Source organism: Zophobas morio, unplaced genomic scaffold (genome assembly GCF_036711695.1).
Source record: "Zophobas morio isolate AGI-343-1 ecotype UQ-CSIRO unplaced genomic scaffold, CSIRO_AGI_Zmor_V1 ptg000028l, whole genome shotgun sequence".
NCBI classification, from domain to species: domain Eukaryota; kingdom Metazoa; phylum Arthropoda; class Insecta; order Coleoptera; family Tenebrionidae; genus Zophobas; species Zophobas morio.
In genome coordinates, this window is record NW_026972133.1 from 506,142 (window position 1) to 522,200 (window position 16,059).

Here is a 16,059-nt window from a genome sequence, read left to right on the forward strand (position 1 = left end):
TGTATCGAAAACAACCACAAAAATTGTCACTAAAAATATGTAAAATCATCTAAATATGTACTAAAAATATTCACTTAGTCGTTATAAAAACCGACCAAACCACTATTATAGTGAAACACGTTTTTTTATTGGCATCGACTATTTAAATTTGGCGCTTACCTTTGACGGTTGAGGACTCCAATGTCAATAAGGCTGGTTTTGCAAAATCAACCTATATGTCGCATCCACATTAATCTATGGCGTCAACTGTCAACGTGCTGTCAACGCAGTAGTTTCCGTGTAACGACAAGGGGCCCCAAAATGCGCGAATTGTAACACAATGGGGCAAGGCAAAAGTCAGTTCAGCGAAGAGGAGCTCCAAGACTACCAAGATCTCACCTACTTCACGAAAAAAGAAGTCCTATAGTGAGTGTTTACTTTCAAAATTGCCGTCCTAAAATTCCTTTGTAGTGCCCACCAAAAGTTCAAATTCTTAGCCCCCGAGAAAGTCGGACACAACAAAAATGCCAAACTGCCAATGTCGAAAATGCTCAATTACCCAGAGCTCAACGTAAACCCGTTCGGTGACCGCATTTGCAAAGTTTTCAGTTCTAGTCGCGATGGAGACTGCACGTTCGAGGATTTCCTAGACATGATGTCGGTTTTTAGCGAGAATTCCCCCAAGTCGGTGAAAGCCGAACACGCGTTTAGGATTTTTGGTAAGTTTTTATTGATTTTGACGGAAACTTAAGGGGGTTGTTGTAGATTTCGACGGCGACGACATGTTAGGCATGTCTGACTTAAAACAAGTCATTGAGCGGTTGATCGGGAAGGACAACCACTTAAGTGAGCAGGAAATGGAGCATTTGATCGAAAACGTTTTGGAAGAAGCGGATCTGGATGACGACCGAGCTCTCTCGTTTGCCGAATTTGAACACATTATTAATAGATCTTCAGATTTTATGAAGTAAGTATCAAGCGTGATTTTTTTTTTATGCATTCGTTGGTTTCAGTGCATTTCGGATGCGTCTTTAATTGATCTCAATCCATGACCAAGTTCGAATAATTCCACAAAGAGCCAAAGTAACCAATTTTATTTAGTGAAATGTACAAACTTACACTGTAATCTTTTTAATACATCACATTATGATTGTAAATATCCTGGGAGCTTCATTCGCATGAAAATCCAAGTCGTGAAAAACGACACCAAAACACAAATAAAACCGACTGCTGTGACCAACAGTCGGTTAAGTTTGGGGGTCAGAGGTGAGTGGATGTGGTCTAGCACTATGAAGCCTAAACCACCCATGGAAAATAGGAAGCTGGACGCCAACCCCTCCATTATGTATTGTCCGTTAACTCTATAAGGCATGAAGGCAACCTAAAAGCGACTGTTAGTGTGTACAAGACAGGAGTGGAGACTCACCGGTCTCGAATGACCGTGTTCGTCTGTGGTGGACCCCACGCTAGGGGGCTCCACGATGACGTCATAAATTATACCTGGAACGAAATAGTGAGCCAGAGTTAGCGAAACCGGGGCACTTACCCCCCGTAACCAGAAAATACGACCCCAGAACTATGGCAAACATCGTCGTAGCGGAGGGTTGGTGCAGCCACGAGGGTCTCTTTATTTTCATATTTGGCACCTCCAATATACAAAACGGGAGTGTGAACAACTGCTCCATTCTTAAAACTAATTTTGTACTCAATTTTTACACTAAACGAAAACTTGTTCACGTTGACAAGCCGGTGACAAGTTTGACAGATCGCGGTCGGTAAAGTCGCTCCCTGTACCCTTATCTCCCCCCAAAAAAAATCCACTTTTATCGCAAATCGTTTACCACGTAATTGTGCGCGGACCCGCGTTATCAGCGCTTAACTTCCGCCAACGAAATTCGTTATCACAATATTCATCAGTGCTCCCACTCCGCTTCAGCTGTCAACTCATACCAACCGCCAAAGTACACGTCAGTTTGTTTAACTCGCAAAGTTTATTCGTTTACTCGCGACTTTGCAGTGAAAACATGCGTTTAAAACACTTTTACCCAACTTCTATAAAATGAAGAATTCGTCACTATGCCTCCAGTGTGTTTTCATTTTCGCTTTGTCTAGGTGAGCTTGCGCCCCCTTGCGACCCCGTCTCACGCTCTGCCCCCAGGTTCCTAGTGCTGGCCGAGGATGCGTCCGCCGAGGACGCCCCGTCGGACGACGACGTGCCCGAGCTGGATAGTGCCGCGGGCGAAACAGTTCCCCTGGAACCTAGTGCGGACGTGAGCGGCTTCAGCGACAAAGTCGTCGAAAACGGGGATGTTTTCCAGCAAATGTTCGCCGAAGCCACGTCCCAGAATTCGGGGGTCGCCAACGAGTGAGTACTCAGTCATGTTCTTGGCACTTTGATGAGTAAACAGAATTTTGGAACGGGCTGATCATGTTGAGTTCAATGCAGTAGTGATTTTCTATTAAAAAATGTGGGTATTTTGAGGAAGCGTTACTTAATTGTTTTTTTGTGTGAGGTGGTGATTGATGGCGACCTTGTCACATTATGCAAGTTTTTTCTCGCGTGGGAGGCGAGTAATTAAGAGGAGACAATGCGCTTGTGGTGATTGTAAATGAGGAGTTTCTTGGGTCTAAAAATAGACCCCTAAATAATTCGAAAATTGTGCGTCAGTCCGTAGTAAACAACGTACGCTCGGACCCGTATTATCACTAACTATGAGTCTATTTATAGTTTAGTTTGAATGTTATCAACAGGAAGGGTAGCTAAGTTGTGATAAAAATTCAAAGGGTCAGAGGTTGTGCTAAATGTGGACTCAATACCCTATTGTCAATTTCGTCACTCAAATAGCACGGGTTCGATTTAGCGAAAGCCAATGACTCTTCCATTTCTCTCCATAAATAGGTTCAAAGACAGCACTAACGGGATCTCAACGTGTGGGCCAGAAATGCGGAGGACAACGATTTCAAACGATCTTGCAATCACAGTCAATTTTATTTTATCATCCAAGTTGCACAAAAATGATTATATGCAACGACAACAATGACAGGAACTGCATAACATCTCACGGTGAATGAATAGATTTTCTTTTGTTGGAGATGTGATGCAATGTTTAGCAAGTCGTTTTGTAAGTGTGTTAATTAAGTCGAATTCGTTGCTCAAACTGAACTACAAATCGTATTATTTTACGTAAAACTACAACATTCCAGTCTCTACAGAGATACTAAATTGATGATGAAATCCTTTGATTCATCGTAAAATTAATCTATATCGTAAACACTATTTACGCTGAAAAAAATCGCGAATTGCGTCATTATTGTCGAGGTTTATTTGCTGGTTTAATTTTTAAATCACGCCGGCGACTTATCAAGAACTTTTTTAAATGCTTTATCAGCAGCGCCCTTGAAAATGTAATTAGTGGCAAATTTTAATTTTCTTGCTTGGTGCGAAGGTGATAATATCGTCGTTGGGTTTGTGGGTTTTTATTATTTATTGGAGGACGTAGTTGTCATGGTCGAAGAAAATTAGTGCAGTGGATGCGGGCTCGAAATAACAAAGCCGTGTGTAATATAATGCGTTATTTGGGTGGAATGGGGAAGTGTCAAGGTCAAGGGTAGTGGGCGTGTGGGTTGGTTTTAATAATGGATTCGTTCAACCCGGTGGGCTATAAATGGAAGTCGGGCAAATATTTGGGTGCGAAGACATCAGGTGAGATCTCGACTAAGCGGTATTAAGTTGTTGTTTCACGATTAAAAGATTATGTGGTTTGTAAAGCGTGATAATGGTCACAGTGTTGTTATTTTTCTCCCAATGACTAAGATATTTTTTGTTCGATTCACGGGATTTTTAAAAATTTTATTTCTCTCGTTTGTGTCGCAATCTTAGGGAGTGGTTTTCAAAACACAATTATTTAGCAATTTCTGATGAAGATAAATGTAGTAATTGTGATATGTGCAACATAATCATAACTTACCGCATTTTTTAAGCTCAGATCAATTAGATAAGCGATTTCTGAGATTATCGATAACATTATTCTAGAACAACAAAAAAGAAAAAACTTGGAACACGTGCCGTAAATGAAAAAAAAATCATTATACACATAAAACTTGACAATCGGTCCAGTAGTTTCGGAAATTAAAATCGACACAGACTTAAGTGGGATTTATAAATTTGCTGTTGTTGAAGTTCCGGTTGCAGTTGCTGAAAATTGTCATTTATAAACTCTGTTGCCATTTATTTATTTATTTATTTATTTATTTATTTAAAGGGGTTGTAGAAGAAATGTCGACGATTTAAGTTGGTTCCTACAGAAATTTATCACTTTAGACATGTTTTAAGTTTCTTGTTGTCGAAATAAGTCTACACATATTAAGAAAAATAGGCAAAATGTCATCCCGCCCACCCACCCTATCTCTATTGTGATGATTTTTTTTTATTCGCCGTAAACCAAGAGGGTGGAGCTTAACTGCAAAATACTTATTTCTTTACAAGAAATTAAAAACATGTTTTTGAGTATCGTGTTGTTGAAAGAATACTATGTATTTTAAGAAAAAAATTAAAGCCAAAGATTAAGCCCTACCCATACCTGCCCTGATCGAAATAATAATGAAGTTTTCATTCGTTGGCAGACCTAGAGGCGGAGCCTAATTGCAAAAACCATATTTCCTTACAAAAATTTACCATTTTAAACATGTTTTAAATTTATAAGAATAAAAAAATCGTCACAATTGAGATGGGGTGGGTGGGCGGGGTTTATATTTTGTCTTTTCTTCTTAATGTACATAGTATTCTTTGAACAACACTATACTCAAAAAAATATTTTTAATTTCTTATAAAGAAATAAGTATTTTGCAGTTAAGCTTCGCCCTCTTGATTAACTTGGAAAAAAAAAATCATTACAATTGAGATGGGGCGGGTGGGCGGGCTTCGATTTATCCTTTTTGTTTTAATATGTGTAGACTTCTTTTTACAACATAAAACATGTTTAAAATGAAAAATTTGTCTAGGGAAATATGTATTTTGCAATTATAGGGCGGAGCCATTTTAACCATGTCCTAAGTTTCTTGTTGTGAAAAAATGGCTATGTATATTAAGAACAAAAAGCCAAAATATAAGCCCCACCCACCCTGTCTTAATTCTGATGATTTTTTTTATTCGTTGTTACTCAAGGAGGCAGATGCTTAACTGCAAAATCCTTATTTTTGTGTGGGAAATTAAAAACATGTTTTTGAGTATCGTGTTGTTCAAAGAATACTATGTAGTATTTTGCAGTTAAGCTCCGCCCCCTTTGTTCACGGCGAATGGAAAAATCATTACAGTTGAGATAGGGCGGGTGGGCGGGCTTACATTTTTCCTTTTTGTTTATTTGGATTTTGCTATTATAGGGCGGAGCCATTTTAACCATGTCCTAAGTTTCTTGTTGTGAAAAGATGCCTATGTATATTAAGAACAAAAAGGCAAAATATAAGCCCCGCCCACCCACCCGCCCTTAATTCTGATGTTTTTTTTTTATTCGTCGTTACTCAAGAAGGCGGATGCTTAACTGCAAAATCCTTATTATTGTATGAGAAATTAAAAACATGTTTTTGAATTTCGTGTTGTTCAAAGAAAACGATTTAGTATTTTGCAGTTAAGCTCCGCCCTCTTGGTTCACAGCGAATAAAAAAGAGATAGGGCGGGTGGGCGGGCTGACATTTTTTCTTTTAGCAAAAAACAAAGCTAAAGATTAGGCCCCACCCATAACCGCCCCGATCTCAACTCTCAATTGCGATGAATTTTTCATTCATTGTCAGATCGAGGGGCGGGGCTTAATTGCAACATCCATATTTGTCTACAAGAATTTACCATTTTAAAAATGTTGTAAGTTTGTTGTTCTGAAAAGACGACTATGTTGTTAAGAAAAAATACAAAATATAAGCCCCGCCCACCCACCCTATCTCGATTGTGATGATTTTTTTTTATTCGTTGTGAGCCAAGAGGGTAGTGGTTAACTGCAAAATTTTTTATTTGTCTACGAGAAATGAAAGACATGTTTTCGAGTATCGTGTTATTCAAAGAATACTATGTGTATTAAGAAAAAATTAAATCCAAACTTGCCCTGATCTAAATAGTAATGAAGTTTTCATTCGTTGACAGACGCAAGGGCGGAGCCTAATTGCAAAATCCAAATTTACTTAAAAAAAATACCATTTTAAACGTATTTTAAGTTTCTAAGAATAAAAAAATCATAACAAGTGGGATGGGGTGGGTGGGCGGGGTTATTATTTTGTCTTCCTTCATAATGTGCATGGTATTCTTTGAAATACACGATACTCAAGAACATGTTTTTAATTTATTGTAAAGAAATAAGTATTTTGTAGTTAAGCTCCGTCCCCTTAGTTCACGGCGAATAAAAAAATCATCACAATTGAGATAGGGCGGGTGGGCGGGGTTACATTCTTCCTTCTTGTTTTAATGTGTGTAGACTTCTTTTCACAACATGAAACTTAAAACATGTTTAAAATGGAAAATTTATATAAGGAAATAAGGATTTTGCAATTATAGGGCGGAGCCATTTTACACATGTCCTAAGTTTCTTGTTGTGAAAAGATGGCTATGTATATTAAGAACAAAAAGGCAAAATATAAGCCCCGCCCACCCACCCTGTCTTAATTCTGATAATTTTTTTTATTCGTCGTTACTCAAGAAGGCGGATGCTTAACTGCAAAACCCTTCTTTTTGTAAGAGAAATTAAAAACATGCTTTTGAGTATCATGCTGTTCAAATAATACTATGTAGTATTTTGCAGTTAAGCTCCGCTCACTTTGCCTTTAAGCAAAAACAAAGCCAAAGATTAGGCCCCTCCCATAACCGCCCCGATCTCAACTCTCAATTGCGATGAATTTTTCATTCGCTGGGAGATCGAAGGGCGGGGCTTAATTGCAACATCCATATTTGTCTACAAGAATTTACCATTTTAAAAATGTTGTAAGTTTGTTGTTCTGAAAAGACGACTACGTTATTAAGAAAAACGGTAAAATATAAACCCCGCCCACCCACCCTATCTCAATTGTGATGAATTTTTTTATTCGTCGTGAGCCAAGAGGGCAGTGGTTAACTGCAAAATTATTATTTGTCTAGGAGAAATTAAAAACATGTTTTTGAGTATCGTGTTATTCAAACAATACTGTATATTAAGAAAAGATTAAGCCCCACCCACACTTGCCCTGATCTAAATAGTAATGAAGTTTTCATTCGTTGGCAAACCTAGGGGCGGAGCCTAATTGCAAAATCCCTATTTCCTTACAAAAATTTACGTTTTAAGTTGCTAGAGATAAAAAAATTATCACAATTGAGGTGGGATGGGTGGACGGGGTTTATATTTTGCCTTTTTTTTTCTTATTATACATTGTATTCTTTGAATAACGCGATACTCAAATATGTTTTTAATTTCTTGTACAGAAATAAGTATTTTGCAGTTAAGCTCCACCCCCTTGGTTCACGACGACTAAAAAAAATCATCACAATTGAGATAGGGCGGGTGGGCGGGCTTACATTTTTCCTTTTTGTTTTAATGTGTGTAGACTTCTTTGCACAACATGAAACTTAAAACATGCTTAAAATGAAAAATTTGTCTAGGGAAATATGGATTTTGCAATTATATGGCGGAGCCATTTTAACCAAGTCCTAAGTTTCTTGTTGTGAAAAGATGGCTATGTGTATTAAGAACACAAAGACTAAATATAAGCCCCGCCCACCCGCCCTGTCTTAATTCTGATGATTTTTTTTATTCGTCGTTACTCAAGAAAGCGGATGCTTAACTCCAAAATCCTTATTTTTGTATGAGAAATTAAAAATATGTTTTTGACTATCGTGTTGTTCAAAGAATACTATGTATTTTAAGAAAAAAATTAAAGCCAAAGGTTAAGCCCCACCCATACCTGCCCTGATCGAAATAATAATGAAGTTTTCATTCGTTGGCAGACCTAGAGGCGGAACCTAATTGCAAAAACCATATTTCCTTACAAAAAACTACCATTTTAAACATGTTTTAAATTTATAAGAATAAAAAAATCGTCACAATTCAGATGGGGTGGGTGGGCGGGGTTCATATTTTGTCTTTTCTTTTTAATATACATAGTATTCTTTGAACAACACTATACTCAAAGAAATGTTTTTAATTTCTTATAAAGAAATAAGTTTTTTGCAGTTAAGCTTCGCCCTCTTCGTTCACAGCGAACAAAAAAAATCATCACAATAGAGATAGTGCGGGTGGGCGGGCTGACATTTTGTCTTTTTGTGTTAATATGTGTAGACTTATTTTCACAACATGAAACTTAAAACATGTTTAAAATGGAAAATTTGTATAAGGAAATATCGAAATATTTCCTTGCAAAAATGTACCACTAACCATGCTTTAAGTTTCTTGTTGTGAAAAGATGGCTATGTATATTAAGAAAAAAAAGGCAAAATATAAGCCCCGCCCACCCACACTATCTCAATTCTGATGATTTTTGTATTCGTCGTAAGCCAACCAGCTTAACCGGGTTTTACACTATCCAATTTATTGATGACCTTGAAGTGTTTTATACTATGTCGCTCCAGTATCAATTTATGGACAATGTGTACAGCATACCAACACTGTAATTAAAAAAAAATCTGCAGTTGGTAGAGGTAATTTCTCCACAAATGGTGACTGAGGCGGAGCTTAAGTTGTGCGACTTGTAGTTGGGCCAGCAGTGGCGTAACATCAATGTATTGAGAAGGGAAAATTTGTATAAGGAGATATTAATTTTGCTAGTAGGCTCCGCCCCATAATTGCAAAATCCATATTTCCTTACAAAAATTTACCATTGTAAACGTGTTTTCAGAATAAAAAAAATCTTCACAATTGAGGTGGGGTGGGCGGGCGGGGTTTATATTTTGTCTTTTTTTTTCTTAATGTACATAGTATTCTTTGAACAGGACGATACTCAAAAACATTTTTTTAATTTCTTGTAAAGAAATAAGTATTTTGCACAATCACAATAGAGATAGGGCGGGTGGGCGGGCTGAGATTTTGTCTTTTTGTGTTAATATGTGTAGACTTATTTTCACAATATGAAACTTAAAACATGTTTAAAATGGAAAATTTGTATAAGGAATTATCGAAATACTTCCTTGCAAAAATGTACCACTTTAACCATGCTTTAAGTTTCTTGTTGTGAAAAGATGGCTATGTATATTAAGAAAAAAAAAAGGCAAAATATAAACCCCGCTCACCCACCCTATCTCAATTCTGATGATTGTTTTATTCGTTGTCAGATCGAGGGGCGGAGCCTAATTGCAAAATCGATACTTTTTACAAAAATTTACCACTTTAAACATGTTTTGTTGTAAAAGGCAAAATATAAACCCCGCTCACCCACCCTATCTCAATTCTGATGATTGTTTTATTCGTTGTCAGATCGAGGGGCGGAGCCTAATTGCAAAATCGATACTTTTTACAAAAATCTACCACTTTAAACATGTTTTGTTGTAAAAGGCAAAATATAAACCCCGCTCACCCACCCTATCTCAATTCTGATGATTTTTTTATTCGTTGTCAGACCGAGGGGCGGAACCTAATTGCAAAATCGATACTTTGTACAAAAATTTACCATTTAAAACATGTTTTGTTGTAAAAAGAAGACTAGACATGATATGATTGTTTTTCAGATTTATTTTGTCAACACAAATTTTCGGACCTTGGGGTTTTTCTGTATTTTATCTAATTCAAAACTATTAAATGTTTGTTGTTAGCATTATCGCGAGCACAGCAAACAACCAATTTACAACAATTACGACTAAGTGATGTTTATCAGACCAATAAACAAATTGATTGATTTTATTTATCGTGTATTGACCAACATGCGTATAGAATTTTAGATTTTCGTGGGCCTTTTATTTCTCGATGTACTATTGTAATAGGGTCTACTCGACGTTTCATAGCTCCTAGAATTTGGGAAAGTAGGTCTTGAACGCATCAAGAATAAGATCAAATCTAATTTAATACTCCTACAAAGAAAACAATAAAGTTTGCTCTCTTAATTGAAGACGTGGGAGTCTCCCACTTGTAATTAATCTTTGTAACGGACATCAGAATTTAATCTAAATGGCCGCTATAACATTGCCACGTGTGTTTTTTCAACACAAATCGCGGTGTTGGTGGATCTTATCCGAAACCGAAAATGCGCAAATATTAACTTGATTAGCTTGTGTTTATGTAAAAAAGAAAACAAATTTAATTTTTAGTAACAATTTATATGTCGTTGCTTGATTTTGAAAGATTATATCTGCGTTAGTTATCTTTGCTGTAATCTGGACATTCCCGAGATATCAAGCATATTTTCCGAATTATTGTGAAATTATTTGTTTTTTTTTTTTAATCCGGAGATAAATCACGTCGCATAAACAAACGCCAGATGGCCAAGGAGTAGAGCAAGTTTTTGATAGCAACTTTTCCTTAAACTAATGTCGTCTAGGTCAACGAAAAAAATTTTTATGTAGTTAAAAAAAAAATGTTTTCGCGGTTTCTTTATCAGTTTTTATAAAAACGACAGTAATAAAAACATTCATTAGTTCAATGCAACGGTTTTTCTCTTATTTTTTATTGCTTGTTGAACCTCAATGTTTTTTATATTGTTCTAAGTTTAGAACCTCAATAGTTTTGTCCGCATTTTTCCCGTTTTATATTTTTTTAACTAGTAAGTGTTGTACTTTATGAATTTATTAGATTAACATTGAATATTACTTATTGTTTCGTCCTTCATTAAAGCAATTTACGTCGGAAATGTTATCACCACACAAAATTTCGTTTTAATTCACTTTGCAAAAACTGGTTGCCATTTTACAGTTCGTAGAACACGAAAATATAGGTCTCCAGTTAAATAAAATAAATGAGCAATGTGTTAGTAATTCTTTGGCGCCACAAAAAACCGCACTCGCACATCCGCCTCATCTCACATTCAATTCCCATTACTCATCGCCATCTGGCGCCTTTCCAACTCTAATTACTCCCCCCGTTCCAGCATAACCACCAGCGGTCCGCCCGTCGTCGTCACCCTCTCCGACGCCGCCACCGCCGAACTCCAACAAAGAGCCATACTTCCTAGTCAGAATGCCGAAGCCGTCGAAACCGGCCACCTCAACCAAACCAACCAAACCGACGTCGACTTCAAAGAAATCAACCAGACCCGGCCCGAGCAGCCCGACAAGCTCGACGTCCTCAAGGAGAACCTGACCGAGGAGATCCCGTCGTTCTCCGAGTGGGCGCAGAAGCAGCTCGAGGAGGCCGAAAAAAACAAAACCAACGCCTCCACGCAGCACCCGAACGCCAACGGCAAGCAGAAGCTGCGCTGGAAGAACTACGCGTCGCTGGACTGCGGCGCCAAGGTGGTGGCGTCCAACCCCGAGGCGGTGAGCCCCAGCGCCATCCTGTCGCCGTCGAGGGACGAGTACAAGCTCAACACGTGCACGAGCAGAATCTGGTTCGTGGTGGAGCTATGCGAAGCGATCCAGGCTAAGAAAATCGATCTAGCGAACTTCGAGTTGTTCTCGTCGTCGCCGAAGGACTTCGTGGTGTCGGTGAGCGACAGGTTTCCGAGCCGGGATTGGTCGAACGTGGGGCAGTTCACGGCGAAGGACGAGCGGGATATACAGAGCTTCGATTTGAGTCCGCACTTGTTCGGGAAGTATATCAAGGTCGAGGTGAAGAGTCACTACGGGTCGGAGCACTACTGCCCGATTTCGCTTTTTCGGGTGTACGGGACGTCCGAGTTCGAAGTGCTGCAGAAGGAGGACCCGGTGCACGCGGATAGGATGGAGGAGGACGACGACGACGATGACGAATCCCTCGATTCCGACAACGACGCGTCCAAGAATTTGTTCAGTTCGGCGACGGATGCAGTCATCTCCATAGTGAAAAAAGCCGCGGAAGTCCTGGGGAACAAGGGGAATCACAGCAACCAGACGGAGCCGTCGAACCACACCAAGCAAGTCGTGCCTTTAATCAAAGTGTGCACGTCGCCTAGTCACCTGGTGGTCTGCGTCAACTGCTCGGACACCCTCTTCGGACAGATCTACGAACTGCTTAGTTGTCATGACTCGGAGATCGCGACCTTGGCGCACTCCCCCTTGATCCGGAAAGCGCTAACCCAAACCCTTATTTGCGCCCCCTTCGGGTTCAACTTCTCCAAACCTGGTCCCTCACGTCCATCCTATATTGCCGCGTTATTCCCCGACCGCTACATCGGCGCCATGTGCAATATGGCCGCCATTTTCCAAAGCAAGGTCGTACTTAACGTGAGCAACCACTACACGAACGCCACCCAAGTGACTGATGATAAACTCGTGAACATCGAAACGTCGGAATTGAACGTGGTGGCGGTGGAACCGGCGCGCGACGAGGTGACGGACGCGCTCAACCTAGACCTGACGGAAGCGGTGAAGTCGACGTGTTCGACGGACGTCACGTACGCCGGGCAGATCAAACCGACGAAGACGCTAACACCGGATTTGGACCTGGGGGGCCACACGGAAGTGGTCGAGGCAGACGGGCAACCAACGAACCCCGAACCACCCAAAGTCAACACAAGCGAGAAAATCGAGGTGGTGGAAACCGAAGACAAAGTCGAAGTGGAGACCGTCACCGAAAGCGTGGAGTTAGACGAGCAGCTGGAGCACTTCATGGAGTTCAACGGAGACAGTCAACACGTGCAGACAACCGCGAGCACGACGCCCCAAGCGCAGAAGGAATCAGTATTTTTGCGCTTGTCCAACAGGATTAAGGTGAGTTGACCCAAATCCGAGCTTCTGGAATAACCCATTTTTCCAGGCACTCGAGCGCAACATGTCCCTCTCCGGCCAGTACCTCGAGGAACTCAGCAAACGCTACAAGAAGCAAGTGGAAGAAATCCAGAAGCTCCTGGACAAAACCATCGCCAGCATAAGCGAAGAAAGCAAGAAAAAGGACGAGCGTAACAAGCAGCTCGAAGAGCGTCTGGCGGCCCTCACCGCCAGCGTGGACGCCCTCATCGCCGAGAAGAAAAGCTGGTCCTCGACCGTCTACTGCGTCATAGTCTCCTCTCTAGTCACCCTATTCTTAGTCACCTTCTGCGCGAAAATCCCCGACCCCATCGCCCCCAAGCGCCCCGAAATGAAGCGCCGGAAATCCATCGACGTGGTGCACCAGCCGCCGCACAAGAAGAAGCGCCGCCCCAGCGACCAAGCCCTCAAGATCGTGCGCTCCTCCATGGAGGCCAGCGAGAGCCTGAAGAAGAAGAAGCGCAAGCAGCAGGCGCTGAAGCGCAGCAACTCCATCAGCACGCTGACCGAGGAGAAGACGGCCGCGGTGTGGACGCGGCAGGAGTCGGCGCCGGCGGCCGTGTGCGTGGACTGGGTGGAGGGCAAGCACCTGGAGGAGGTGCCGTTCGTGCTGGAGGAGAGCGAGCACTCGTCGTTGGAGCCGCTGGCGCTCGCCGAAGGTGGGAAAATTACGGCGCCGAATTTCGTCAAGACGGCTTTGAGTTCCAGGGCGGTGCGGGTGAACGGGGACGCGTTCAAGGCGGCGCGCAAGTCGGCGAGCGTCGACGAGACGAGTCGAAGGAAGGTCTCGGCGAATGGGAGCGTGGGCGGGGAGGGGGGCACGCCGAAGGAGAAGCGCCGGGGGCTGCGGCGGATCTTCAGGAAGGTGTTCTGATGGAGGAGGGATTGTAAGACTGACTACTTTTAAGGTTTGATTGAGGCTGAAATTTCTCATTGAGGTGTACTTCGTGTGCTAGGTTTTATTTACTGTATAACGTGTGGTTAATTTATGCAAATATTAATATATTTTGACTATTTATTGTTCGTTTGTTCCGTGCTGAGGTGAAGAGAAATTCCTTTTAGAGGCCTGTGATAAAATTATTTTTTAAAAGTAGTGTGTTAATATTTGTACATTTTACTTTGCGATGCCTGTTAATAGAGGTCTACGAGATCAGTCTGCGTTTTTGTTCTGACCGGTGCCTTTGCCTAGAGAATGCATACTTATTTTTGTAGAGGTATGTGTATGTGGTTTTCGTTCTTAAGTAGAGGACCGACTTAAGTCGGTTGCTTATAACGCGGACCGCAGACTAAACGCTTGCTATGAAATTACGCTGAAACGACTGGTTTAATTACTTAAAATAGTACGCTGTGATCTGAAAAAGAATTCTTATTTAATAAACTTTACTGTAATATGTTTAGTTTTATTATTACCACTGTACCCATGCGTGAGTAATTTTGCATAATCAGTGTGCTTGCAAACGAATGAATTATTCATTGGTCGTTTTAAAACGCGATTAAACGTGCTACCGAAAATATCCTTGAACGTAATGAGCAATTATTTTCAATCCATAAATTTCATTTTGCATCCAATTATGATAAGCAATGGCTGCGCAAGTAATCGGTGTCGTTGTGTTACATATTTAATGCTGTAGATAGTAGGCCATGAAAAACGTATAGCCGACTAAGATCCAGCGCGCACTGTTTTGATTACAGTAGTATACAGGATGTCTGGAAAAAATAGCGGTTTTCAAAAACTGTCAAAAAAATACTAAATGAAACTCTCATCAAGATAAAAAAGGACGAACACAAGTACGGATAAATTTTTGTCGATTTTTTTAATTTCTTCAAATAACCCAGAAAAACGAAAATATTTTTTTCAAAAATTTTACAAAAAAAAGTAAAATTTGTTCTATTGAAAAGAAAAAATAGTAAACTTTTCATAAAATTACCTTTAATAAAATATTAGTAAAAGGAAGACGGTTTGCAAAATATTTCGAAAAAATTAAAATGGGTTGTTTTATCTATCCAATGAAACGAAAAAAAAAAACGGAATAATAAGTTTCAAGTTTTCTAAAAAAAAAATGGTAAAAGGGCGTAGATTCAAAAGAAAACAGACTAGCCCAAGCAGAAATATTCAAAGACAGCAAATCTGAGGTCATTTTTGCTTTTTTTGGAAATAACAGAGGTGAACTAAAAACGAATTTTCAAAAAATGCTAAATGAGACTCTGTTCAAGAGAAAAACGTGTACACATGTGGATAATTTGTTGTTATTTGTGGTCATTTTTGTTATTTTTCAAAAATTTTCCAAAGAAAAAAATGTTTGCCATATTTAAAGGGGTTGTAGAAGAAGAGTTGAGGATTTAAGTTGTTTACTACAAAAAAGTACAATTTTAGACATGTTTTAAGTTTCTTGTTATCGAAATAAGTCTACAAATAATAAGAAATAAAGGCACAATGGAGCCCCGCCCACCCACCCTGTCTCAATTGTAATGATTTTTCTTATTCATCGTGAGCCAAGAAGGCAGAGCGTAACTGCAAAATCCTTGTTTGTTAAGGAGAAATTAAAAACATGTCTTTGAGTATGCTGTTCAAAGAATACTAAGTATATTAAGAAAAAAATAAAGCCAAAAATTATGCCCCACCCATACCCGCCCCGATCTCAATTCTCAATTGTGACGAATTTTTCATTCGTTGTCAGATCAAGGGGCGGGACTTAATTGCAAAATCCATATTTGTCTACAAGAATCTACCATAATAAAAAAAATCATCACAATTGAGATGGGGTGGGTGGGCGGGGTTTATATTTTGCCTTTTTTTCTTAATATACATTGCATTCTTTGAAGAACACGATACTCAAAAACATGTTTTTAATTCCTTGTACCGAAATAAATATTTTGCAATTAAGCTCCGCCCTCTTGGTTCTCGCCGAATAAAAAAATCATCACAATTAAGAATGGGCGGGTGGGCGGGCTTATATTTTGCCTTTTTTTCTAAATATACGCAGCCATCTTATCACAACAAAAATTAAAACATATCACAACGTATATTAAGAAAATATAAGCCCCACCCACCCGCCCTATCTCAATCGTGATTACATGATAAGTTCTTGTAGAGAAATAAAAATTTTGCAGTTAAGCTCCGCCCTCTTGACTCACGACGAATAAAAAAATCATCACAATTGCGATAGGGTGGGTGGGCGGTCTTACATTTTGCCTATTTGTTTGTAATAGGACATCGATTCAAAAGAAAAAAAAAAGACTAGCGTAAGGAGAAATATTCACAG

The 16,059-nt window shown here is 39.8% G+C and overlaps 3 protein-coding genes across 4 annotated transcripts; 2 read left to right on the forward strand and 1 right to left on the reverse strand.

Moving 5' to 3' along the window:
• Window positions 1–225: 225 nt before the first annotated feature.
• LOC135137159 (calcium and integrin-binding protein 1-like) lies at window positions 226–1,138 on the forward strand. Its single transcript, XM_064066750.1, has 4 exons — window positions 226–405; window positions 451–698; window positions 745–946; window positions 993–1,138. The coding sequence occupies exons 1-4, from the start codon at window positions 320–322 to the stop codon at window positions 1,012–1,014; spliced, it is 558 nt and encodes a 185-aa protein (XP_063922820.1). The 5' UTR covers window positions 226–319; the 3' UTR covers window positions 1,015–1,138.
• Window positions 1,057–1,764, reverse strand: LOC135137160 (oligosaccharyltransferase complex subunit ostc). Its single transcript, XM_064066751.1, has 3 exons — window positions 1,526–1,764; window positions 1,406–1,479; window positions 1,057–1,360 (listed from the first exon to the last, which is right to left on the reverse strand). The coding sequence occupies exons 1-3, from the start codon at window positions 1,662–1,664 to the stop codon at window positions 1,124–1,126; spliced, it is 450 nt and encodes a 149-aa protein (XP_063922821.1). The 5' UTR covers window positions 1,665–1,764; the 3' UTR covers window positions 1,057–1,123.
• A 126-nt stretch (window positions 1,765–1,890) lies between these two features.
• Window positions 1,891–14,185, forward strand: LOC135137158 (SUN domain-containing ossification factor-like). Of its 2 annotated transcripts, XM_064066747.1 has the most exons (4): window positions 1,891–2,091; window positions 2,138–2,344; window positions 11,002–12,760; window positions 12,807–14,185. In XM_064066747.1, exons 1-4 carry the CDS (start codon window positions 2,039–2,041, stop codon window positions 13,668–13,670), a joined length of 2,883 nt encoding a protein of 960 aa, XP_063922817.1. In that variant the 5' UTR covers window positions 1,891–2,038; the 3' UTR covers window positions 13,671–14,185. The 2 variants fall into 2 exon arrangements, with proteins under 2 accessions (XP_063922817.1, XP_063922818.1); XM_064066748.1 differs by lacking the exons at window positions 1,891–2,091; window positions 2,138–2,344 and adding an exon at window positions 3,400–3,682.
• The last annotated feature ends 1,874 nt before the right edge of the window (window positions 14,186–16,059 follow it).